This window comes from Pomacea canaliculata, linkage group LG13 (genome assembly GCF_003073045.1).
Source record: "Pomacea canaliculata isolate SZHN2017 linkage group LG13, ASM307304v1, whole genome shotgun sequence".
Taxonomy (NCBI): domain Eukaryota; kingdom Metazoa; phylum Mollusca; class Gastropoda; order Architaenioglossa; family Ampullariidae; genus Pomacea; species Pomacea canaliculata.
The window spans coordinates 18,317,614-18,338,367 of record NC_037602.1 but is presented as its reverse complement, the minus strand read 5'-3'; the positions used below and the strand labels follow the sequence as shown (position 1 = coordinate 18,338,367).

The 20,754-nt window shown below is 39.8% G+C and overlaps 1 protein-coding gene across 3 annotated transcripts in view; it reads left to right on the top strand.

Moving 5' to 3' along the window:
• Positions 1–20,754, top strand: part of LOC112553652 (focadhesin-like) — a 137,005-nt gene that overhangs the window by 58,478 nt on the left and 57,773 nt on the right. For all 3 annotated transcript variants that reach the window (XM_025221008.1, XM_025221007.1, XM_025221006.1), the window contains 2 exons: positions 10,462–10,616; positions 15,110–15,217. In XM_025221008.1, the coding sequence (XP_025076793.1) occupies positions 10,462–10,616; positions 15,110–15,217 (263 nt within the window). The remainder of the gene's footprint in view (positions 1–10,461; positions 10,617–15,109; positions 15,218–20,754) is intronic.

Sequence of the window (20,754 nt, the reverse complement as noted above, 5' to 3'; positions counted from 1 at the left end):
AATAAAATAAATGCATTTTTTGTGATACCCGAAATCCGGACAACTTGTTATAAATGATCAGGTCAGGTCAGGTCAGTCCCATGCCCGGTCCGGGCGTAGGGGGGACCGTCCGGCAGCAGCAACAGACAGAATTTTCCACCCGGTCCTGTCTTGAGCAGATGAGAGCAGGTCTGGCATCTCGCGTTCGGTCCATTCTTTGATGTTGGTGACCCAGCTTTTCCTCGGACGACCACGACGATGGCTCCCTTCGAGGGTTCCTTGTAGGATCGTCTTGGACAGGGTGTTGTGGCGGGTGACGTGACCGAACCAGGCGAGCTTGCGCCGCTTCACTGTTGCCAGAGGGGGCTCATGCGGGCCCACGAGAGAGGTTACGGTGCTCCGCACGTATTCGTTGGTCTTGTGTTCGCGGTACGAAATGCGGAGCAGCTTTCTCAGGCACTTGTTCTCAAAGGCCTGGAGTTTCTTTTCAGTTGCGGCAAGCAGCGTCCAAGTTTCGCAGCCGTAGAGTAGGATTGACACTACGAGGGACTTGTACAGCCTGTGCTTGGTACTGAAGCTGATTGAGTTGCTTCGCCAGATCCTGTCCAGCCTGGACATTGCAGATGTTGCCATACCAATCCTGATACGGATCTCTGCTGTACAGCAACCATCTCTAGTCAGGGTGGCACCCAAGTACTTGAAGCTGTTGACCTCCTCCAGTTTCAGGCCGTTCATGACGATGTTGCTGCTGCTGTCGGTGGTGGAAATAATCATTACTTTGCTTTTTTCTGAGCTTATTTCCATGCCATAGGCCCCCGCTCGCCTGGAGAGTCTGTCCGTCAAATCCTGAAGTTCGTTGTTACTGCTTGCCATGAGGTCAATGTCATCTGCAAAGCGGAGGTTGCACAGGGGTCTGCCACCAATGGAGATTGAGGTATGGTGGTTGTGGAGGGTTTCTTGCACGTTTTTTTCAAGGAAGATGTTAAAAAGGATGGGAGAGAGTAGGCACCCTTGACGGACCCCGATCGTCATCGCGAAGAACTCGCCTAGCTGGTTGTTGAGTAGTACCGCGCTGGAGGCGTTCTTGTAGAGTGCTGCTACCATCTGGATCAGTCCCTCCTCTATGTTGAATGATCTCATGACCTGCCAGAGTCCATCGTGCCAGACACGATCGAAAGCTTTTTTGAAATCGATGAAGTTATGGTATAGTTCACGTTGATGCTCCAGGTGTTTTTCTATCATAACACGGCAGTTAAAGATCTGTTCTACCGTGCTTCTTCCAGCCCTGAAGCCAGCCTGTTCTTCTGCCAGCAGTTCCTCTGCAATAGGTTTTAAGCGGTTGAGGATGATTCTGAGCATTACTTTGCTTGGGTGACTTATCAGACTGATGGTTCTGTAGTTCTGGCTCTGCTTCAGGTTCCCTTTCTTAGGGAGTGGGATGATGATAGACTGAGCCCATTCTACTGGCCATTTCTTTTCTTCCCATATCTTTTGACACAGTGTGGTGAAGGCCTTGGTTGTTGCGTCTCCTCCATGCTTCAGCAGCTCAGCAGGTACATTGTCCACACCAGGTGACTTTCCTCCCTATAAATCCTATAAATGATATATTGTTATAAATGATGGTGATAGAGGCGTTTCTACAGATAACATGGGTAGAATGGCGAATATTCTGATTCGCACCTCGTTGTTCTCTCTCTATTCTTTTTTCCGTTCTTTCCGACAGTCGTATGTCTGGATTAATCAGTTCAGTCTACTTTAGTTCTTTCTTTGTTTTGTGATGATGGCGATGTTAATGAACAAAGATGCCGGGGATGGCCGTCTGAAACCAGCCGAATGTGAACATTTCTGGTAAAAAATAAAAGGAAAAGGGGTTTCTCTTTAGAGACAGTAACCAGCCATGCTGCAACGTTAGTATTTGAGAATAAAAGCTTTTGCACCAAGGAGACCATATGTAATGTTGCAGTACATTTTTTTTAAAGAAAGACTTGGGGGATATAGTAAATAGTCTCAAGATTAGTTAAACATTGGCATCTGAGTTCACCAGACAGACCGCGGTTTTACTGTGCACGCGGGGACTCATCTTCAGATGTTGACCTGACGGCTGAGAACATAATCGATCCCAAACTCTAGTGCCCAACTCTGGGGAAAATAGTAGTCCTCGACATCAACAGAAAAATGTCGTTTCTAGAGTCACAGACAGTGTGTAATAGAATGTCTCTCTCTCTCTCACACACACACACACTTTCTCGGTTTAAAAAGAAAACGCATGCTGAATAGGCTAAAAAACCATCTGGCAAAATCAGCTGTTACGAAATGATGTTAGGACCCTCTGTCTGGCGTTTTTTTTAAAGCTCAGTTTTTCTAATGAACCGTCGGGCCGATAGACAGATGGATGCAAAAGCTTCTTGGAGATTACATTTTGTGTGTAGATTTCGCCGATGAGTACATCTCTGTCGAACAGCGCTGCCACATCAGATTAGGTTGAGGATTCCTGTGGGACATGACGTAGGGTAGACATGATAGTCATGTATAGACACTTTATAAGAGATGATGAAGGGCCAAATTCGGTTGTCTGGTGTTCGCGCCTTGAGTGATTGTTAGTGATAAAGTCCAGTTTCTATGTAAACAACAAGGAAGGGGACAAAGTGGAAGTTAGTATTTTATTTCTTTCACCGCGGATCAGCCTTGCTTTATTTACTTATGTTGGAAACCATGGTATTTTTTCATGTTAATAGCATCCTAGAGTTTAATTTTAAACATTTTACGGACAGAAGCGAAATACTGAAAAAGGCAAAAACAAGAGAAAGAAGTGAGGGATGCCTTCATCTTCTTCTCCTTTGCACCACTGCAGGTTTTATATCTCGCAGGCACGAGAGAAATGCTTGTTTCGTATTTGATTTTTTACATTGTATTTGTACGGAGGCGTTTCTCTAAATATTTTAATCACTTCTCACCACTTTTGTTTTTAATTTTTTGGAAACTGCGAACAGAATATGTCACACATCAGAAAATGTGCAACTGGCAAAACTGTCAGACGTCGTTATAACTCTTTTGCTCCAGATGTTTAAAGAAAAACAACTAAAGGTTGTCATCCTTCTCACCTTTGCCATTATACGATTGTGTACAGTGTTTTTGGGCATAACTTTACCTTAACTTCTCAGTTTTTGTGTCTACAGTTGCTGGCTTAATCAGACTTTTACAAAAAGGTTTAACATTTACAGCCAACCTTTGCTGATGCCAGAAACAACACACATTTGGGAGGCGTATTCCGTGTTTGTCTCGTTTACTTTATTTAGAAAAAGACAATCAGTTTAGGTGGATGTCTCAAGCTAAATCGCATCATGGCTAATCAGTCTAGCATCAAGATGTTACTAGAAATGGCTTGGCATTTGAGAGCTGCCTAACGTGCAACATGTTTATATTTAAAACAAATCTGTACACATGGGCAAACTGTTGTCACGTATATTGGACACTTGGTTCCTAAGCTATGTAGCACACAGACCACGAAGTTTTGCACATCTTTAACACTAGGATGTTGTTTGCTTATGTAGACACCTCATAACATAATTGAGTAACTCTTGGGCACGCGCGCGCACGAACACAGACGCATACAAACACGCACTGATGCATGTATTTTCGCTGATACACGCAAGACCACTGTGGTCTTTAATAAAAACAGCTAGCCTTTTGGAGTTGTAAGGTCGCACAAAACGTATTGCGAAATGGAAAATAATATGTTATTGTTTGAAATTCTAGATCCAATGTTAAGTTGGACGAGTTGGTCTTTTTGTAGCAGGTCTTGGGAGCAGGAAGATAAATTCTGTGCATTCGACTTTGTCTGACAACTTCCAGAAGAACGTAGGAGAGAATAAGGAGACGCGGAGGAGGGTATGGCTCACTCAGAGAAGCAAGACAAATAAGATAATTGCTTTAAGCTGCAGTTGTAGCTGTATAGTGCTGTCTAGTCACTGTGAGTGCTTGGGATAAGCAGGGAGGATTACCTTCCTAGTATCCTCACCATGTGCGTCCTGGGCAGCACGTGACTATAGCTACAGCAGAAACTAATGGCAGCCTCTTCCTGTTGACTGAATGTAACTGTCTGGCTTTAATTTGAGTTATTTGCTGTGGGTTGCCTTGGTAGAATTGTGTTCGTTGGAGTCCTTGTATGTAATAGAACTGAAGGATATGATGATGATAATAAGACGATTTGTGCATTTCCTAACGCGGCGCAAGTTTAGTGCTCTTCACTCTGATCATAAGTATAAAAAAAAAAAAATTAGGGTGATATAGATCACGATGTAAACAGAAACACACACACAGAGCACGAAGGAACACGGATAGAAATAAGGGTAAGAAAAGCACACGATTCGCCTAAGCGGGAGGTTTTTTTTTATATATATAAAGGTGAGTTCTCAGACCGGGATGTTAAAGGCTATGTCGAAGTTTTATGCCTCAGAATATTTATATCATTGGCATTGAGTACTTGAGTTAATACAGTTGTTTTCAGGCTGATTATAACTGATGCTTTACAACAAACGTGTGTTACATTTCATATTAAAAACTTTTAATGCTGGAATAGTATGAAGGTGAAAAATAAAGCGACGACGACGATGATGATGGTGATTGATGATGACGATGATCCAAATTCGTGAAGCGCATACTGACACTCCTAAGGCGCATGCTCATAGCGCCTAAGAACAAGAACGAGACATGGAGAGCATAAGAGAGACTGGGGTGAAGAGAGAATGAAGTGCAATATCGCCAGGACGAGTTAGACTATAAATTGAAAAGGAATTCATGATACACTTGGTGAAAGGCGTTTGTTTTGTTACAACTAGACCTGATCAATACATATTTCATTAATTCCCTGTCTGCGGTCGCCACAAATCTGGTATCTTAACCAGTAAACTCGTATTTGTTCCATGAAAGTATAGAATATGTGGCGAAGTCAATAAACTGTGATAAACACTTCTTTGCAGATTCCTTTTCACTAGAAAATTTCTACTTCTAGACAGCTAAACAAGACTAATTTTTGATTGAGCAGACTGGCTTTTGGAGGCTATTCAACTCCTGCACACAGTTACACCAAGATGTTACTCGAAATGAGAACCTGCATACTGTACTTGTTGAGTGTAAACGCCGTCGTAACATCTATGACAAAACAGGTTTTATTCGGCCCTATACTCAGTATAAGGCAGACAGTATTCACCTTGTAGTGAGCCGTTGGAATTTCCTATTTCTTCGACCGTAACGTGTCACATTCTAACACCTTGTAGAAGGTTTCGTGGTAAATATTTGTTTGGGAAAAGTATTGGCAATAGAAAATCAAACGAATAGACGATAGTAAGGTACGAGGCTGTTGCACATACGCTTTAATTCTGAAACATAGACTGATTTACCCATGACCTTTAAGAAAGTCGCAATTATTTAGAACTTTCTGATTTAGAGACACAGTCTGGTATTTAAGAAAAATAATTGAAACCACCACTAAATTAGAGTAACGAAATGATCCAGAATGTTAAATAACTGTTCCCCAGTTCATTCTGATTAATCTGTTAGCCTCATCGTCCTGCTATCCTCCTGAGTAATCTCCGAGCTCACGTCTTTAGGAGACTTCCATTTGATGGGAGCTGCCGGACTGAGCTAGTTCAACGACCTTACATGTTTCTTTTGATCATTTGATCGACAAAAACGCATAAACATAATAAGTCATATGGAGAAAATTCTTCACCAGACTTATATTAAAGTGAAATGTCTTGGCAACAGTGGGAATTCCTGTATGACATTTCGTGACTAACTGATTACAGTACGCAGAACATGAAAGGTAATGTAAGTAAGACTGGGAATGGAATCAGTATTGAGGAAGTCCTGCTGGAGTATGAATGGAAGACGTCGTTGAAAGATCGATGGGTTTTTTTTTCTTTTTCTTTTTTTTTGGCTGCCTCATTTGCGACCATTTTTTTTCTCTTCATTCGTCTCTCTTTTCCACCTTTGATCCCTACATGATAATCGTCTATGTGACAAACGCGCGCGCAACACACGCACGCACAAATTGCAGATAGGAAGAAAACTTTATTGGTAGAAATCCCTATTTGAAGTGGACAAGAAGTTCTTAGATTGAGTGGCATGAGTGTCAATAGAGGCATACCGTCTGATTTCCGATTGAAATTTCAGAAGAATTCTTCTGTCTAGGGGCACCGCCAAATAACCTCATTGATCTTAGCTCACGTTACACGATCTGGATTTCATCTAACATAGACGAGGCACTAGTCTTGTGTCCACGGAAACTATGGAAATCTGGTTTTACATTATTTTGAAGATCGGGAAGTACATAGTTGGGCGTTATCGCGGCCGGAGGTGGTATAGTGACTGTCAGTCTGCCCGAGCTTTATACAACAAGACATCACTAATTGCAGCAGTCATAGTCATAGTCATAATCCACAGGGATAACGTTGGTCGGCTGCTCGCGCATTAATGTACCACTGTGGGTAAATGTCCAGCATTAATCAATCATCTTCAACAAGGTTCTCAGAAATATATTTCAGGTCATGATCTGCTGACTGAAAATCACACTGCCTATCAGATAATAATTATCTTCCGAGATTATCTTCCTCTCCATCATTTTCCTGACGCTGTCAGAAAAGTTTGTTGTACTACAGCCCGATGGTACACTGCCTCTTGCTGCACTGTCCTCTGCATTAACTAGTAGGCCTCATCTTCGGAAATCACTGGAAATTCCATGCACTTTTCGTCAGAAATCGTCTTGAAAATGTCATTGAAAGCTTTGGGCGTAAAAAGTTCAAATATTATTCTTAAAACCGCCCGCAAGCTAACACTTAATAAGTTTAGTCAAATATTTAAAAAAGTAAACACAAGAAAGTCAGCCGTAGGCGTTACATAATTTATTGTTTGCTTTGCCAACGACAGGAAGTATTTGCCATACAGTTTTTCCATTACGTTTTCGCGAAAATGAAGTGGTCGTGTGTGGAATTTTTAAACGAAAAGTTTCGTTTAGATTTAGGATACATCTTTTATTTAATAATGGAAAAAGCTTTTAAAATGCAACCTAACAAAATATTTTTTTTTTTTGGTAACCATCAGTGAAGGACAAACTATTTGATATTTTTCTCTGTTTAGAGTAATAGCAGGAAGGTTTGAGAAATTTACCTTTTTCTGGTAGTCATGGTTCAAATCCCTGTAGCTAAATTTCTAGAGTAACTGTCTCTAATAATGTTAATGGTTGTCGCAGTGCAGTGTAGTGATATTAATCTTGGCAATAAGCACTTCAACAATGGTAGGGGGGATTCGCTTAAAGGGATTGTAAAGGCAAACTGAAACTGCTTAGAATCTCGTAAAGAGTAGGATCAGTTTGAATCTTGCCTGTTTTCGCGTCTGTTCACGTGGAAAACATTGAAGGTTTTGTAGCATGTTGTGTTTAATAAGTGAAATTACATAGGACTCTTTCGTTTGCTTAGACGAAGTCTCGTTCTCCGTCACTTGGTCTTATGACATATGACCAAGACTGCTTAGCAAGTGAGACTTGATGGTTTTATTTATTTATTTTTTTTTTTTTTGGGGGGGGGGTGAAGATGGAGGAGTACGTTGTGCTGTGTGTATGCTCGATAGATTCGAACGTCTCAGTGAAACGACATATACTAAAATTTGTCGTCTGCTGTTATGTGTTTAAATTCTTAGTTCTGTCTTGCGATAGTAAGTAAACTACTGTTACTCCTGCATTATTTCTAACTTCGTTAGCTTCCTGTCTCAGAGAGAATTAACCAGAAAAAGGTGCGTGTCTGCCACAAAACCCTCACAGCTGCAACACTTGCTTACCCAGGCAAACTCCGGTCCACCTGCACTTCATTTCGTTTTCTCCGCTTCTTTTTTGATACGAGGCTTTTTCTACCGCAAGCCACTTACAAAATTATCGCAGAAAGTTAACGTATCTTACACAGGAGAGAAATTGTATTCATCGGATGATCGCCCACAATGATTAGCTTCCATGTCAGTCTTTTGCCCACACTTCCACTGGGCTCTAAGTAAAATATAGCCAAAATATATCATAGTGTCTGTGTAGCATGTGTGGGAATTTGAATTCATTGTGTGAGGAAGCTTTATTAACCTTTCATTCTTCGCTTTCTATTTCTTGTGATCATTTATGCTCCAAACCTATGACTTACCACGGGTAAAGAACTCTCAATAAGCCACTGTAGCTTTAGACATCGTTGTATTATCCAGTACGGCCTGTGTTTTTCATACAACTATACTCATACTCTTTCGGTATTATGGTCCCATTTATAGGCGGGAATTCATATTGGATCTACTATTTTATAAATTTTACATTAATTATGTCATAAATTTGATACTTTGAAATTTACTGCCATAAAATATTTACTATAAGCTAAAAAAAAAAAAAAAAGTTTAATTCTTATGTTTAACATTTTTGTTAAATGTCTTGATAGTTTTGAACCGAATTATTTTGATGGCATGTTGATCCTTGCTAATCTTAATCTTTCTCTTTAGCTGTGTAGACTTTTCTCACACAGAGCACTTTGGTAACGGTTGGAGAGAGCTTTTGATCGACACAGATAAGACTCGCATCTCATTTCTAGGTAAAAGACGCACGGAGGAAAAATCCTTATCTCTAGGACAGCGTTTCGAACCTGAGCTTACTGAGTACATTTGCAGCGCAGAATTATAAGATCTCTGGGAGTGCCTGTCGCCTCAAATCGATGAGACAACGGAAAATGCTAGAAAGATTCTTACTTCTAAGTTATGATGCCAGAAAATAAATATAAAAAGCAAGCAAAGCTTCTTTTTAAGTTTAGCAGATGGTATACGTGTCAGTTACGATGTTTACAAGAATTATAAAACATTTAGTGGAGGGGAAAACCAAACAGTAAATGTGATCTAAAGAGGCCAGTAGGGTTGTTTATGGAAGAAAATGCAGTCTTCCTGTTTCTACTTATCTATTAAATGGAAATGATGAATCAAGAACCACAACAGGTCTCATGAAGACAAACATCTGAGACATTATTTCTACCTGCGTGTTTGAAACCAGTAACGCTACCTCGCTGAAATAAATAACAGGTGTGAAATAGAGATTACAGTAAACCCAAGCAAAAAAAGGAAAACAAACAATTTTTTGCGATTCTCGTTATATAAATTTGTGATGTTTGATAAGGAAGTACTGCTGTTTGGCACAAAAATAATTAACCAACATAAGCAAAACAAATAAAGATGAAAGGACGGGAAGACCGAATACACAAAGCGTCACTAACTTCGTGACACAGAGTCCAGTCGAGGTTAAGACAGAAGGGAAAGGAAATTTGTTGATTGCCAAAATCTTTATTTCTTATTGATTAATTATTAAGATATTGAGAAACATTTTTGATAAATGTTTGCATCAAAATAAACAAATCGATTGGTGAAACTTAGAGCTTTAAGAATGCAGTAGACTTATTTGTGACTAAAGCCAAAAAGTATTTACATTATTGTGATTTCACGCTGCTTAGTTTAGCACTTTTTGGTGTTGCCTTCTTTATTAAAAATTCGATCGAGTTCTGTGCCGATAAAAGACTAAAGACAACTTGCCCGCCAAAAGAGTAAGCACTTATCACTAGAATATACAGGACGCTTAGAAAATGACAAGCGTTCGGTGGAAATCTTCTTGAGCAGGAAAGATAAGTCATCACATAAATAAGATTTAATCAAAGATGATTTCACCATTTGAGGTGCCTTTCGTTCTGTTATTGCTCTATCACTGATTTGTGACTTGAAGTAGTATCAGAGTTTATGTTTGCGTTTCCATATATCTATGAACAATTTTATAATCAGTAGTAATTTTGTCTTGACCCTCCTAGTAACTTCCCTTTAGATAATTGGTTTAAGAGTAAAGGGCTGATGGCTTTCATTGAAGCGATTTCCTGGAAGGGCAGTGTACACACGTTTAAAGTCTACACGAATGAATCATTTATTAGTCTTCGGGTAGCAGGGTAGCGAGGCTGTAAACGTCGATAACAGTCTGTTGCTGAGCATGTGTTCTTGGTTAGAACAGCTTGCATTGGTTTAAGCTAATGCGATAAAACTGCACTTACAAGGTTTGAAGTAACATTAAGCAGTTCATTATACAATGCGTTGAACCTACCAGAACATTGTTTTATTTCTTTAAACCTTTTTAGGGCAATTTTCATATTCTTAAAGACTAAAAGGGTTCAAAGTTTAATATTATGGTTACTTTATTTTTAAATGTCTTAAGTCAGCGAAATTGCAGTGTAGTAGTTATCTGTGTGATGTATTATACGTCGTCCAGGTGTTAATTTGAAAACACTTTCTTTTAATTTACGAAATATTTATATTCTTTCTTATATTTCGTAGAAAAAGTTGTATTGAGAGTGTCCAAAATATTTCATAGTTTCGTTACCGGGTTCCATCACAAGATATTGACCACGAGCAAAATTCACTGTTTTTGATCTTTTTCAGATTCCAGAGTTGAAACTGCTGTGGGACATAGTGACTGGCGACAAGGACACGCTTGCACTTACAGCTGGACAAGCTCTTCTTCAACTTGTGCTGTCTCAGACTGCCGATTTTAATTATGTTCTCAATGGGATCCTTAATCTCATCCCGTCAGCCAGGTACTATCTAAGCACACGATTATGCCATTTTTCTTTAGAGGCTATAAAAACAGCATATCTGCATAGAGTTGGGAAAAAAATGAGATATCGCTTTTAGCATCAGCGAGTGATGAAAATGATGTGTGCCTATGGAAACGAGTATTTAGTATAGAAATGTAAATCTTTCTGGACCTGTAGCTAGGCGATATTGGAATCTGTCATGCCTGGCTTTCAATTTCAGCGTTGCAAAGGAATTATTACTACTTCTACGTTGTTGTTGTTGTTGTGTTGTTGTTGTTGTTGTTGTTGTTGTTGTGTGTTGTTTTTTTCGTGTGTGTGAGCAATGGTTCAACAGCTGGTAGAAATTAGTCGTAACTTTTGCTCGTCTACAGTGATTCTTTGTAATTTTGGTCTTTTAGGTCTCCTTCAGCTATGTAGTGCTAAAATAAAGAACAACCCCAGGTTTCCTTTTGAAAAGACTGTTTTCTTTCTCCCACCCCGTCAAGATTCTGCGTAGCTGACCCACTTGACCAGAGTGCTCTTCCCTGAGACCTTTTAATTTAATGATCGTCTCGTTGCCGCTTCTCCGGAAATGCAAGTATCGGTGAGACCGGCGCGTGATAATTCTCTTTTCTGCTGAGGCCAGACCGAAGAATGTCATTGGCCGTCAGAACGTAATGTCAGAACGACGGCAAAGACCCAGATCCTTGGCTGTGGTTCTAATTTCTTTTGACTGTGGCGCTCACTTTGTACGGGTCGACTTCGTGAAAACATTCAGAACATCTGAAGATGAGCACAACTCGCTGCACGAAATGACTAAATCGAATCGTGGGATGTTGCTTTGTGGATGAACGAGTGAAAAATATACTTTGGCAGAGAAAAAGATCAGGCTTTGTTTGTTCATTCGTGCCTTTTCTAACCAAGAGTAGTTTAGGTGAAATTATTGTCTCGGGAATACAGTGGCCTTGCTCTTTGCTCTGTGTCCGGCCCCGTTGGAAAATGTTGCCATGGTGTCATTGTTTGCTAGCTGTTTGTGTTTGGTTTTTTTTGGTATCGTTGACTGTCACTTCGTTTGTAGTCTTTCGTGTGCAGAGTATTGGGCTTGCATCTACACCAGGAAATGCTCTTTACAAATTATTCATCAATCAGTCATCATCAGTCACCATCATCCGTCATCCATCATCATCATCATCCATCATCATCACGTTAGAAAGTAAAATTGCTTTCTTGTGATGGTGCACATACAAGTGCAGATTTCTAGTACTTAAAAACTAAAAAAGGTTTTTTAAATCAAGCTATAAAACAATCGAGGTGACTATGAATATGCTATTTATTATGAATCAAATTTGTTAACCTGACATAGTTAAAGCGTGCCTGATTGGTTGTAGTAGACCGCAAGGTTTGAGAGGATCTTTATTGCATTAATGAGTTATTAGAATGTCCGAGCAAGTAACTCAACTGCCATCCTTTCAGCACATCGGGAAAAAAACTCTATTTATAAAGCACATTTTATTATCTGTAAACAGTTCCAGGTATGAACTTGAGACGCAGAAATTCAGAAAGAAATTTAGAAGAAGCTACAGCAAACTTAAAGTGTTTACGCTAGCAACCCTTAGTTTGTGCGTTTCGTCTTTCGGTTTTTGCGTATGAATGTGGCAGTGAAGACGATTAATACTCGTCTTTAGAGTGTTGTTTTTCACAAACACTACAAAAGCTCTTGGAATCGAAAAACTCCAGAGCTTGACGCTTTCGTGTAGTTGGGCTGTTGATGGCATTTCTAACATTGAAGGTAGCAATTTTCATGAAGGAAATATTTGCCTGTTCTGTGCAAACAGAAAATGTGTGGGCTGAATTGAATCATTTATTAGCTGCACAAACGCGATAGGAAGATTAAACTGTCGTGACATTAATGCATGGGTATTCTTTTATGCTGCTCTCGCGCGCTTGTAATTGTTTAAAAAATATATTTATCACCGACCTCCTCTGAAAAAATATGCTTTAAAATTTTTAAGTCGATTGTTTTCGCGCATGTTTTCTTGATAAGAGGTTTTCAACCTTGTCTAATACTGAACATTTATAAAGGTAAAGAAGTAAAGAAAAAAATTCATAGTTTGCCAGAAAATTGACAAAGCTTTCATCTTTCTCTTATATTAACAAGACATAATGTGATGCAGAAGTGTCAGGGTAATGAGCGGTTTTCAGTGCAGAATTCAGTCCAAGTAGGATGGGAATTGGAAATACAGTCCCACTCGATACACGGAACGTAAAGAGCCCAGTGCAGGATTGGATGGATGGAAAGAAATTACCCGAACTTGATTACCCCAAACTGTTTTTCTTGTTGGATTTAAGAATGTGAGAAACAAACGTAGTTATACAGCAGCTTTAACATTAAAATTTATTAAGAAACATTAATTTTATGCCGACAGCATGAGGTACTGCTTGGACTCAAGTGATGTGAAGACGACAATTGTTTAAGACTGAGGACACAGCACATCGCTAGGATCATCGATTTCAGCCAAACGAAAATGGCGATTTCTGCTCGCGTCGTCTGAAACACGAAGAGCTTTCAATGCCAAGACTCGCCAGACCCCAGTATTGTCCTTAAGTGTACAGACTTAGGCACCTTCTGAGCAAGAGCATGCGAATGTACACCGGTGGTCGGACAGAAGGAGACAAGTAGGGAGCACAGAATGTGCAGCTATCGAAGTGGTAGTCAATGGCAACTGCTTCAGCCTGCAGCCTCAGTCCCGTGGCTAGGGCGCTCGACTGTCGGAAGGTCACGGATTAGAGGCTCCATCGTGCTAGTGAGCGGAAAACTTTTCTCACCGCCTACCAGGGAATAGGTTTCTAATCCTTCTTGGAAGGTTAAAAGCAACGACAAGAGAGAGGCGTGTCCTAGATGCTGTAAATCACGGTTTACTTTTGCCACGGCACAAGGCTGCGAGACTTCTTGTTTGAAACCTAAGGTGTAGGAAATGATACATGAAGTAACTTTGTTTTACGAAAATAGAGTTTGAATACAGATTTAATCGCATGCATGCTTGCCTTAAACGTTCATCATAGTCATTTATAAATTAATGACACTGTATAATACATTTCTTTCAGATTTATATGACAAAAGAAATGCTTGCAAGACAATTTTACGTAGAAAAGAAAAGTAAAAAGAAATTGTGTGACCAGCTCCTTTCGGAGAATGTTGAGTGCTAATATTTTAAGCTCAGATTTAGCTGCCCCTAAGGCAAGCACATAGACGGGCACGTACTTACACACACGGATGCACAAGGAAGGCGCCTACTCTCTTCACTTCTTCTCTTCCTGCGCATGCTTGTGCGCCCTGCACGTGGAGAGCAGCGCGAGTGCCTGAGTGTGCAACCTGGGAAGAATGAAAGCTGCTGTCCAGCTGGTTAACCGACTTTAATGCTGACATGACGCATGACTAGATAAAGCTTCCTTCTAAACTTAAAAAGTTAATTTAAATTTGAAACTGATTTATTGTGTTAAAGAAGTCCTATAAAACTCTGTCGAAGACACTACTAAGGAATCTTAACCCTTTAATCAATCGCTGAAAATCACGGCTTCGTGAGAATTGTAACAAAGCAAAATTAAAACATACCAGGTTAGATAAACAGAGATCAGCTTAACTCTTTGTGTTTAGAGAAACAAAAGACTTTCTCGTTGATGAAGAGTGATGGGAGAAGGTGGTAAAAAGGTTCTGGGCCATTTCGTGGGCCCATTATCTCGTGCTCCTCGTTCTGGCGAGGGAAATAGAATTGTTATCCTTCGAGACGGGAAAAAGCGCTCGCGACATGTTGACGAAAAAAAGCGAAAATAAGATTTTGAACATGCTGACGATGACATTCCTGGATGGGAAGGGGGGGGGTCTCTTCAACAGCTGCACTAGGATATCTCCGTGCCAGAGCGATCTTTTTCTCTTTATACAACAGAGACTCATTAATCAGGACGCTTCATTGAACATACTGGATGCAAGATGTCGGCATTTTTGTATAAGACATAGCTCACATATATTATATCAGAGATATTGCTTCTGAGATACTAAGTAAAACAATGTGCTTCATATTCTGTACCAGAGCCGCCTGTTTCACAAATAAAGGTGGTTTATATTTACATGTAATTGAATTACAAGCTGGAAGAGTAAGGACAGAAATACAACGGTATTTTGTCCTATAACTTGGTGGCAGTCGGATATGGCGTTTAGTTTTGGAGCGTGGAACCTGTCGTAAAGAAGCATGGCTCTAAAATGTTAAGTGAACCTACTTAGCTCACACTGTAGTGTGTGTGTGAGACAGTTACTGGTCTAAATCGTTCAGCCTAATAAACTTCAAAATTATTACTAGTGTGATTTTTTTACCACGTTTACATTAAAAATCAAGAAAATAAATTACTAGTGATCTTTTTTATATGTGTATTAATTTTTAAGGTGCATTTCATAGTGTAAGTAAATGTAGGAACATGTTCTCATTGTGCAAGTAACATTGTTTCTTTACGTTTCTCAGGTCTCTTGGTGGGCTTGTTTCGACTCTTGGAGAATTACTTGTGCTGCAGGCGCTCGTCATGCAGGAAGCTGCTGAGGATCATGTTTATCGTTGCCCGCACACCCTCAGGTATGGCGAAGCTTTGATTATTTTTGTAAGGGGCAAATGTTAACATTTTAGAATTTATTGTGATTTTCTTCTCGATAAGTTGTCTATACTCCCGGGATCTCTTTCTTGGAAATGAAGGACCCTTGTATGTCTCTATAACTTGTTGTAGTGATTTAACTTTTTTTTTAAATCTGAGGCTGCATTAGAAACAGTGTAAAAGTTATCTTATTTAGCAACACTGTTTTTTTCATCAAATATTTCTTCAATGCAATCGGACTGTACACAACGAGACTTGAATAGCCTTAATGAGAACAGAGGACGCTCTGGGCTGTCAGCGTATGGCAGTTACAGGCACGAAAACTTCAGTCCGGCACAGTCCAGGCCTCATTAAAGATTTGTCTTTGAATGTTGATGTTCTGATGCACACACATTTACTGACAGTCTCAAGTTGAGAACAGATGTCTCTCCTGAAATCTATGACTCATTGAATATTTGTGTTTCAATAACTCAAAATGTGAGGGAAATTTAATAATGCTATGAATATTTTACGACTGGGTGAAAACAAATAATCAATGTCCTGCCTGCAGTATCGTTAGAAATCGGTCCTGTAAATCCGGTGTCGTCTGCAAATTTAACTACAGTATAGGGCAGTTTTCGTTCCTGTGTCCACACCCCTTCGTTTACAAGGCAAACAAGAAAGGAGAGAGTACACTCCGCTGGGTACACCAGTATTGGTGTTGTATCAGAAATGGCATCATTAGAAAATAATAGTTTAGGGCAAGTGGCGATCAAAAAGCACAGTCCAGTTATAACTGGAGACAATTAAAAGGACGGCAAGAGATTCGCGCCCTCTAGCTTTCTCTTTCCCTTTCTCTTTTTTCCTTTTTCATGTCATTTCCTCCTTAACACATTTTTTAACCTCGGCTCTACCGCTCTCATTCCTGCCTCATTTCAGCTGCCTGCTTTATTCATATTTCTCATCTGCTGAAGAAGAAAAAATAACTACGTCGATCCCGCATAAGACGGATTCGATGGGAATTATTTCCTTTGCTATATCCGTTGTTTTCCTCCGCTAAGGAATTTTTAAGTGATAGGACCACTAGACTTTGAAATAGAGCCTTCATGTAACAGGTGAAGTTTTTTTTTTTTTTTTTGTAAGCTGATCTTACTATTTATGACTGAACTGTTATTTGGTTTCTGTTAAATTACGCTGAGGGAATTTAGTCAGTGCTTTTACTCAACTTGAAGTTTCTGTCATAGCTTTGGCTTTATTTGCTTTTACAGAAACGCTGACACTGAAAAATTTTACTAACTGCATAATGTCCTCTGAACTGTGATGATACTTCTTAACATTATTAATTTCAGCAATTTTTCCATCAGTAAAACAGTTCATAACTCTTTTATCTCTCATCTCAGACCATGCAATCTGCTAGTTATCTTTGGCTAAAGATGAGGGAACACATATCTGCATGAGCACGTATGCATCGTGTGTCCATTTGTACGCTGTATGAATAGGGGAAAGTTGAATCCGCCATTTAGTCTTTCTAGCTTTCCCTTTAAACTGGCCGACAACAGCTCTTTTCCGACAAATTATTGTTTCAGCAGAATGAGGGACGCCTTCACACAGTGTTGGCGATAACACCTTGTGATTGAATGTGTTAAACTTTTAAACAGCAGAGTTTAGCAAATACTGAGATTGCTGTCAGGAGCTTCCGTGAAAACATCCGGTCATTCAGCACATATCAGACAATCCCTGTGTAATGTAAGTGATTGAGAGTTCCTAGTACTGTCTCCAGGGTTTGTTTTCCTCCTGCCACTTGTAGCAAAGAAACTGCTGCTGATGTGGAAGATGATGGTGATATGTCCAGTTATATTGCTCTTTTTTACATTTGTTTGGGGAAAATCACATTTAACCAAATACCTTATATGCATTGCTTTGTGTTTGATATAATGAGCACCCTCTCGTATCGGAAGATGCAAGGTTTACATGAAGGCCATGAGCAACCTTCTTACCATTTTAGCTTTTGGCGGTATGCTATTTAGCTAGAAGACAAACTGTGTCGCATTTACATCGGAGAGAACGTTAGACTTGTTTTCCTCTTGTCCGGCATTGTTAGCGTTGCTGTTGCCTCAGTCTCTTTGATCATTCTCTTCCTCCCGCGTCCTGGTCCACGTCCTCTCGTTTTTCCGAGACGTATTTGTCAACAAAGATCGTTGCACAGAGCACGGAAAGTGTCTCCAGGATGCAATCCATCTTTAACCCAAATTAGCTCTTATAGTAGAGGGCAGGATGAATAAGACAACAGCCATTTGAAACGTTGGCAGCCGTTCGTGTGAGAGATCGATGATCATAACGAGTTAAATATTGTAGCAAAAATAGGTTACACGTCATCAGAAAAATTCTTTTGATTTTTAACCGTAGCTTTTTTAAATGTGCTTGCTGGTTTTGAAGCAATTAATCTAGTGATTTTTATTATCGTAAACCGAGGCGTTCTAGAAAGACTATATGAAGAACTTGTCACTGTCAACAGTGTTGTGACTGTTGATCACTAAACATATTTGGAAGGAAAGTATGAAAAAGTAATGACACAAAGCCAAAACTTCCCAGTCACAACAAAGCTGTTCATCATCTGATGGCTTCTTTTTCCAGGTTTTTAATAGTTCATTTGAAACATTGCTGTCGTTTTGACCGATAACATTTACTTACACAAGAGAACTGTGTGCTGACATTTTGTGCGCGCAGGAAGTTGCAGAAACCTTATAATGCCATGCCGGATGTTTTCTTAAAAACGTTAACCCGACCTCATTTTTCTGCATTTCCTGGGAGGGATGGAAACACTGTGTTATAGTAGTGTGTTCTTGAGTTGTTGTTTTTTTTTAGTCTGTTATGTTACATTAACTAGGTGTTGTTCATTTAATTAGGATGTTTAGAAGAATGGTGTCTACCAGTTCAGGAAACATTCGTGGTAAAATTGGTAGTCATGTATGCTACAATATGTCTTGCAGGCACGCACAAGCTGTGTTATGTCACGTGCGCGCGTGTGTGTGTGTGTGTGCTGTTTGTGTGCATGCTCTTGTATAAAGGCTCATTGGATGCCAACCCAGTAAAGGGATATGTTCGTGCACCTGTGCGTATACTGTTATGTAAAACACTGTCAGCCCGACTTTGGTTCTGGCGAAGGATGCTGTATAAATGCACTGTTATTAATGTTGTGGAGTCACTACACATTCAGTTCCACTTGAGCATCTTTATGTTGTCCACTGACCGCAAAGTCTGGGTGCTTAATTTGTTTCTACTTTGGCCGAATTTTTTAATTGAAACAATTGAATATGTTCGTCTTGGAAGAAATCTCCTTTTGTAACACGTGCGACAAGAAGAAAAATGATCTTCAGTTCTCCACTGCATACAAAATGCCTTCTTATATTAGTGCTCTCGTTTCACATTTATCTCTCCAACACTTCCCGCAACCTTTTTCTGACAGCAGTCTTGGACTTCTTTTAACTTTCTGCCTGCTACCTGTTGATTGACTTCCTGTATTGTGAACTCGCACGTTTAGTCAGTGAAGATTTGCTTCATGATAAACGACTTCAACAAAATACTGCAAGTAATAGAACACGAAGTAGAAATGTAGAACATGCATCAACATGAAATGATTTAACTTTCGTTAATTTAGCGGTTTGGATTGATTAATGCAGAAACACCTTCGATGCTTTGACGTCTGGCTCTTAAGAGCTGTCTTTTTTCGAAAATAATTTGGGTAGCTGGCGGTTTTCTCTTTTCATACTTTATGCTTCTTGTGTGCATGTGTGTGTGTGAGAGAGAGAGCGCTTTCTCTTTGTGTGTATAATAAACATATTTTCAAGCCGATTATGTCAAAGGGCGTTGAGCGTGCTGCAGGGAAATGCGCTATATTATAATTATTATAAATCCCGAAAAAGTAACCAAAGTTTAAGGTTGATTTTCAGCCTCCACGCACCCTGTTTCACCCATGGCAAAAGGTTTTTCTGAGTCCACAAAGCTAGACAAAAATCGTTTTTGCTATTCACGAAAATGAGGTGAAGATATGAATTACTTGTGTCAGATAGAAATCGTGAAAATTGGCGGTTAATGAGCTTATTGATTTACGTTGTGTGAGCCGTGGGACTCTCTAGCCGACAGACCAAACACAAAAGAATACAAGAATTTGTAAATCTACAATACAAACATACTGGGCAATAATCTACATACTGGTAAAGGGACTTAACATGTCTGCTGATATCGAGCTATCATAGAACAGTCCTGTATGACACAAGAGGCAGGAACATAGTGTCAGAGCACACACTATTTAAAAAAAAAAGATAAAAGCTGATACATCTTCCAGGTGTCGTGTTAGTCTTTCATCTAGTGTCTAGCGACACTGTGCACCTGGCCCCAGGACTCGTGTGCGTGAGGTAACTGAAACAAACGGTGAGTTGTGAGGTTCGAGAAGAGTCTGTGCCAGCATCACTAGCCTCGCACTCAGCGAGAAATGATTGGCTGCTTCGCCTTGGCCTTCTCCTCTTCCACAGTCTCCCCGTTCCACTCAGCAGCGGCTGATATTGATGGATGCTTACCTACAGCCCTGAGCCACAGGCTGCAGACGGGGCACAGAGAGGTTCTTCATGAACAGACTTATGTCTTGCATCTTCAGGCTGGTCCTTTGCACAGCATGCTGTCATATCTTTACATCTTTCCCCTCCCTGTAGTCGTATTCTGTTTGTTAATTTATTATCATATCGCTCTATATTCACGAAAATGTCTTCTAGAAACCTAGCAATGATCAACCAACATCCTGAACTTATTTTTAGAGGGAGGATGGGTTAGTTTAGACGCAGCTTCGTGAATTATGTGCAGCGTGCAGTTTACATGAAAATCTCAAGTTCGCCTTAAGCTTGAGAGGCTTTATGAAAAAGGCGCTTTATGATCCATAGTTTAAGAGCAATGAAGTGTTATTCTTGATGTTCCCTGAGAATCCTGGAAAAAATTGTACAGTAACTTTTTTTAAAAAAAAAAACTTTGTAAAGTTTGCGAGGTCTTCGTGTCTTGAGATCAATAATTGTTGGTAATATGAAGATCAATAATTTCGCCACATTTCTGCATTACTGCTTTGGCCATGTTGAGTAATATTTCAGTTCTGCTCAGGCGAACACGGCTAAATTGAAAGACGAGCGATATTACAGTTTTTGTGTTTTCTTAACGCCGAGGCCCAAACCTCGAATAATAGAGAAAGTTGTAGCTGCAAGCCTGGCACTAGTGCGTGCCGTCTGTCGCTCCATGAGGTGAATATGTTGTCTTTTTGTCAACGTTTTAAGGGATCGATGATGGAAATGTTAACCTATCGCCGTTTTTCTACAGCTGCAGTTAGTTTTTATTCTTTTCTTGTTCGATGCTGCTCTTCCTCCTGAAGTTGTTTTCGAGAACTCACTAAACTGAAAAAATGGCGTTATTTATTTTTTTCCTTTTTCGGAATAGTTTATTCAGACATGAAGAGAATAAAACATGTAATCTATCTATCTATCTATCTATTCCTCTTCGTGCA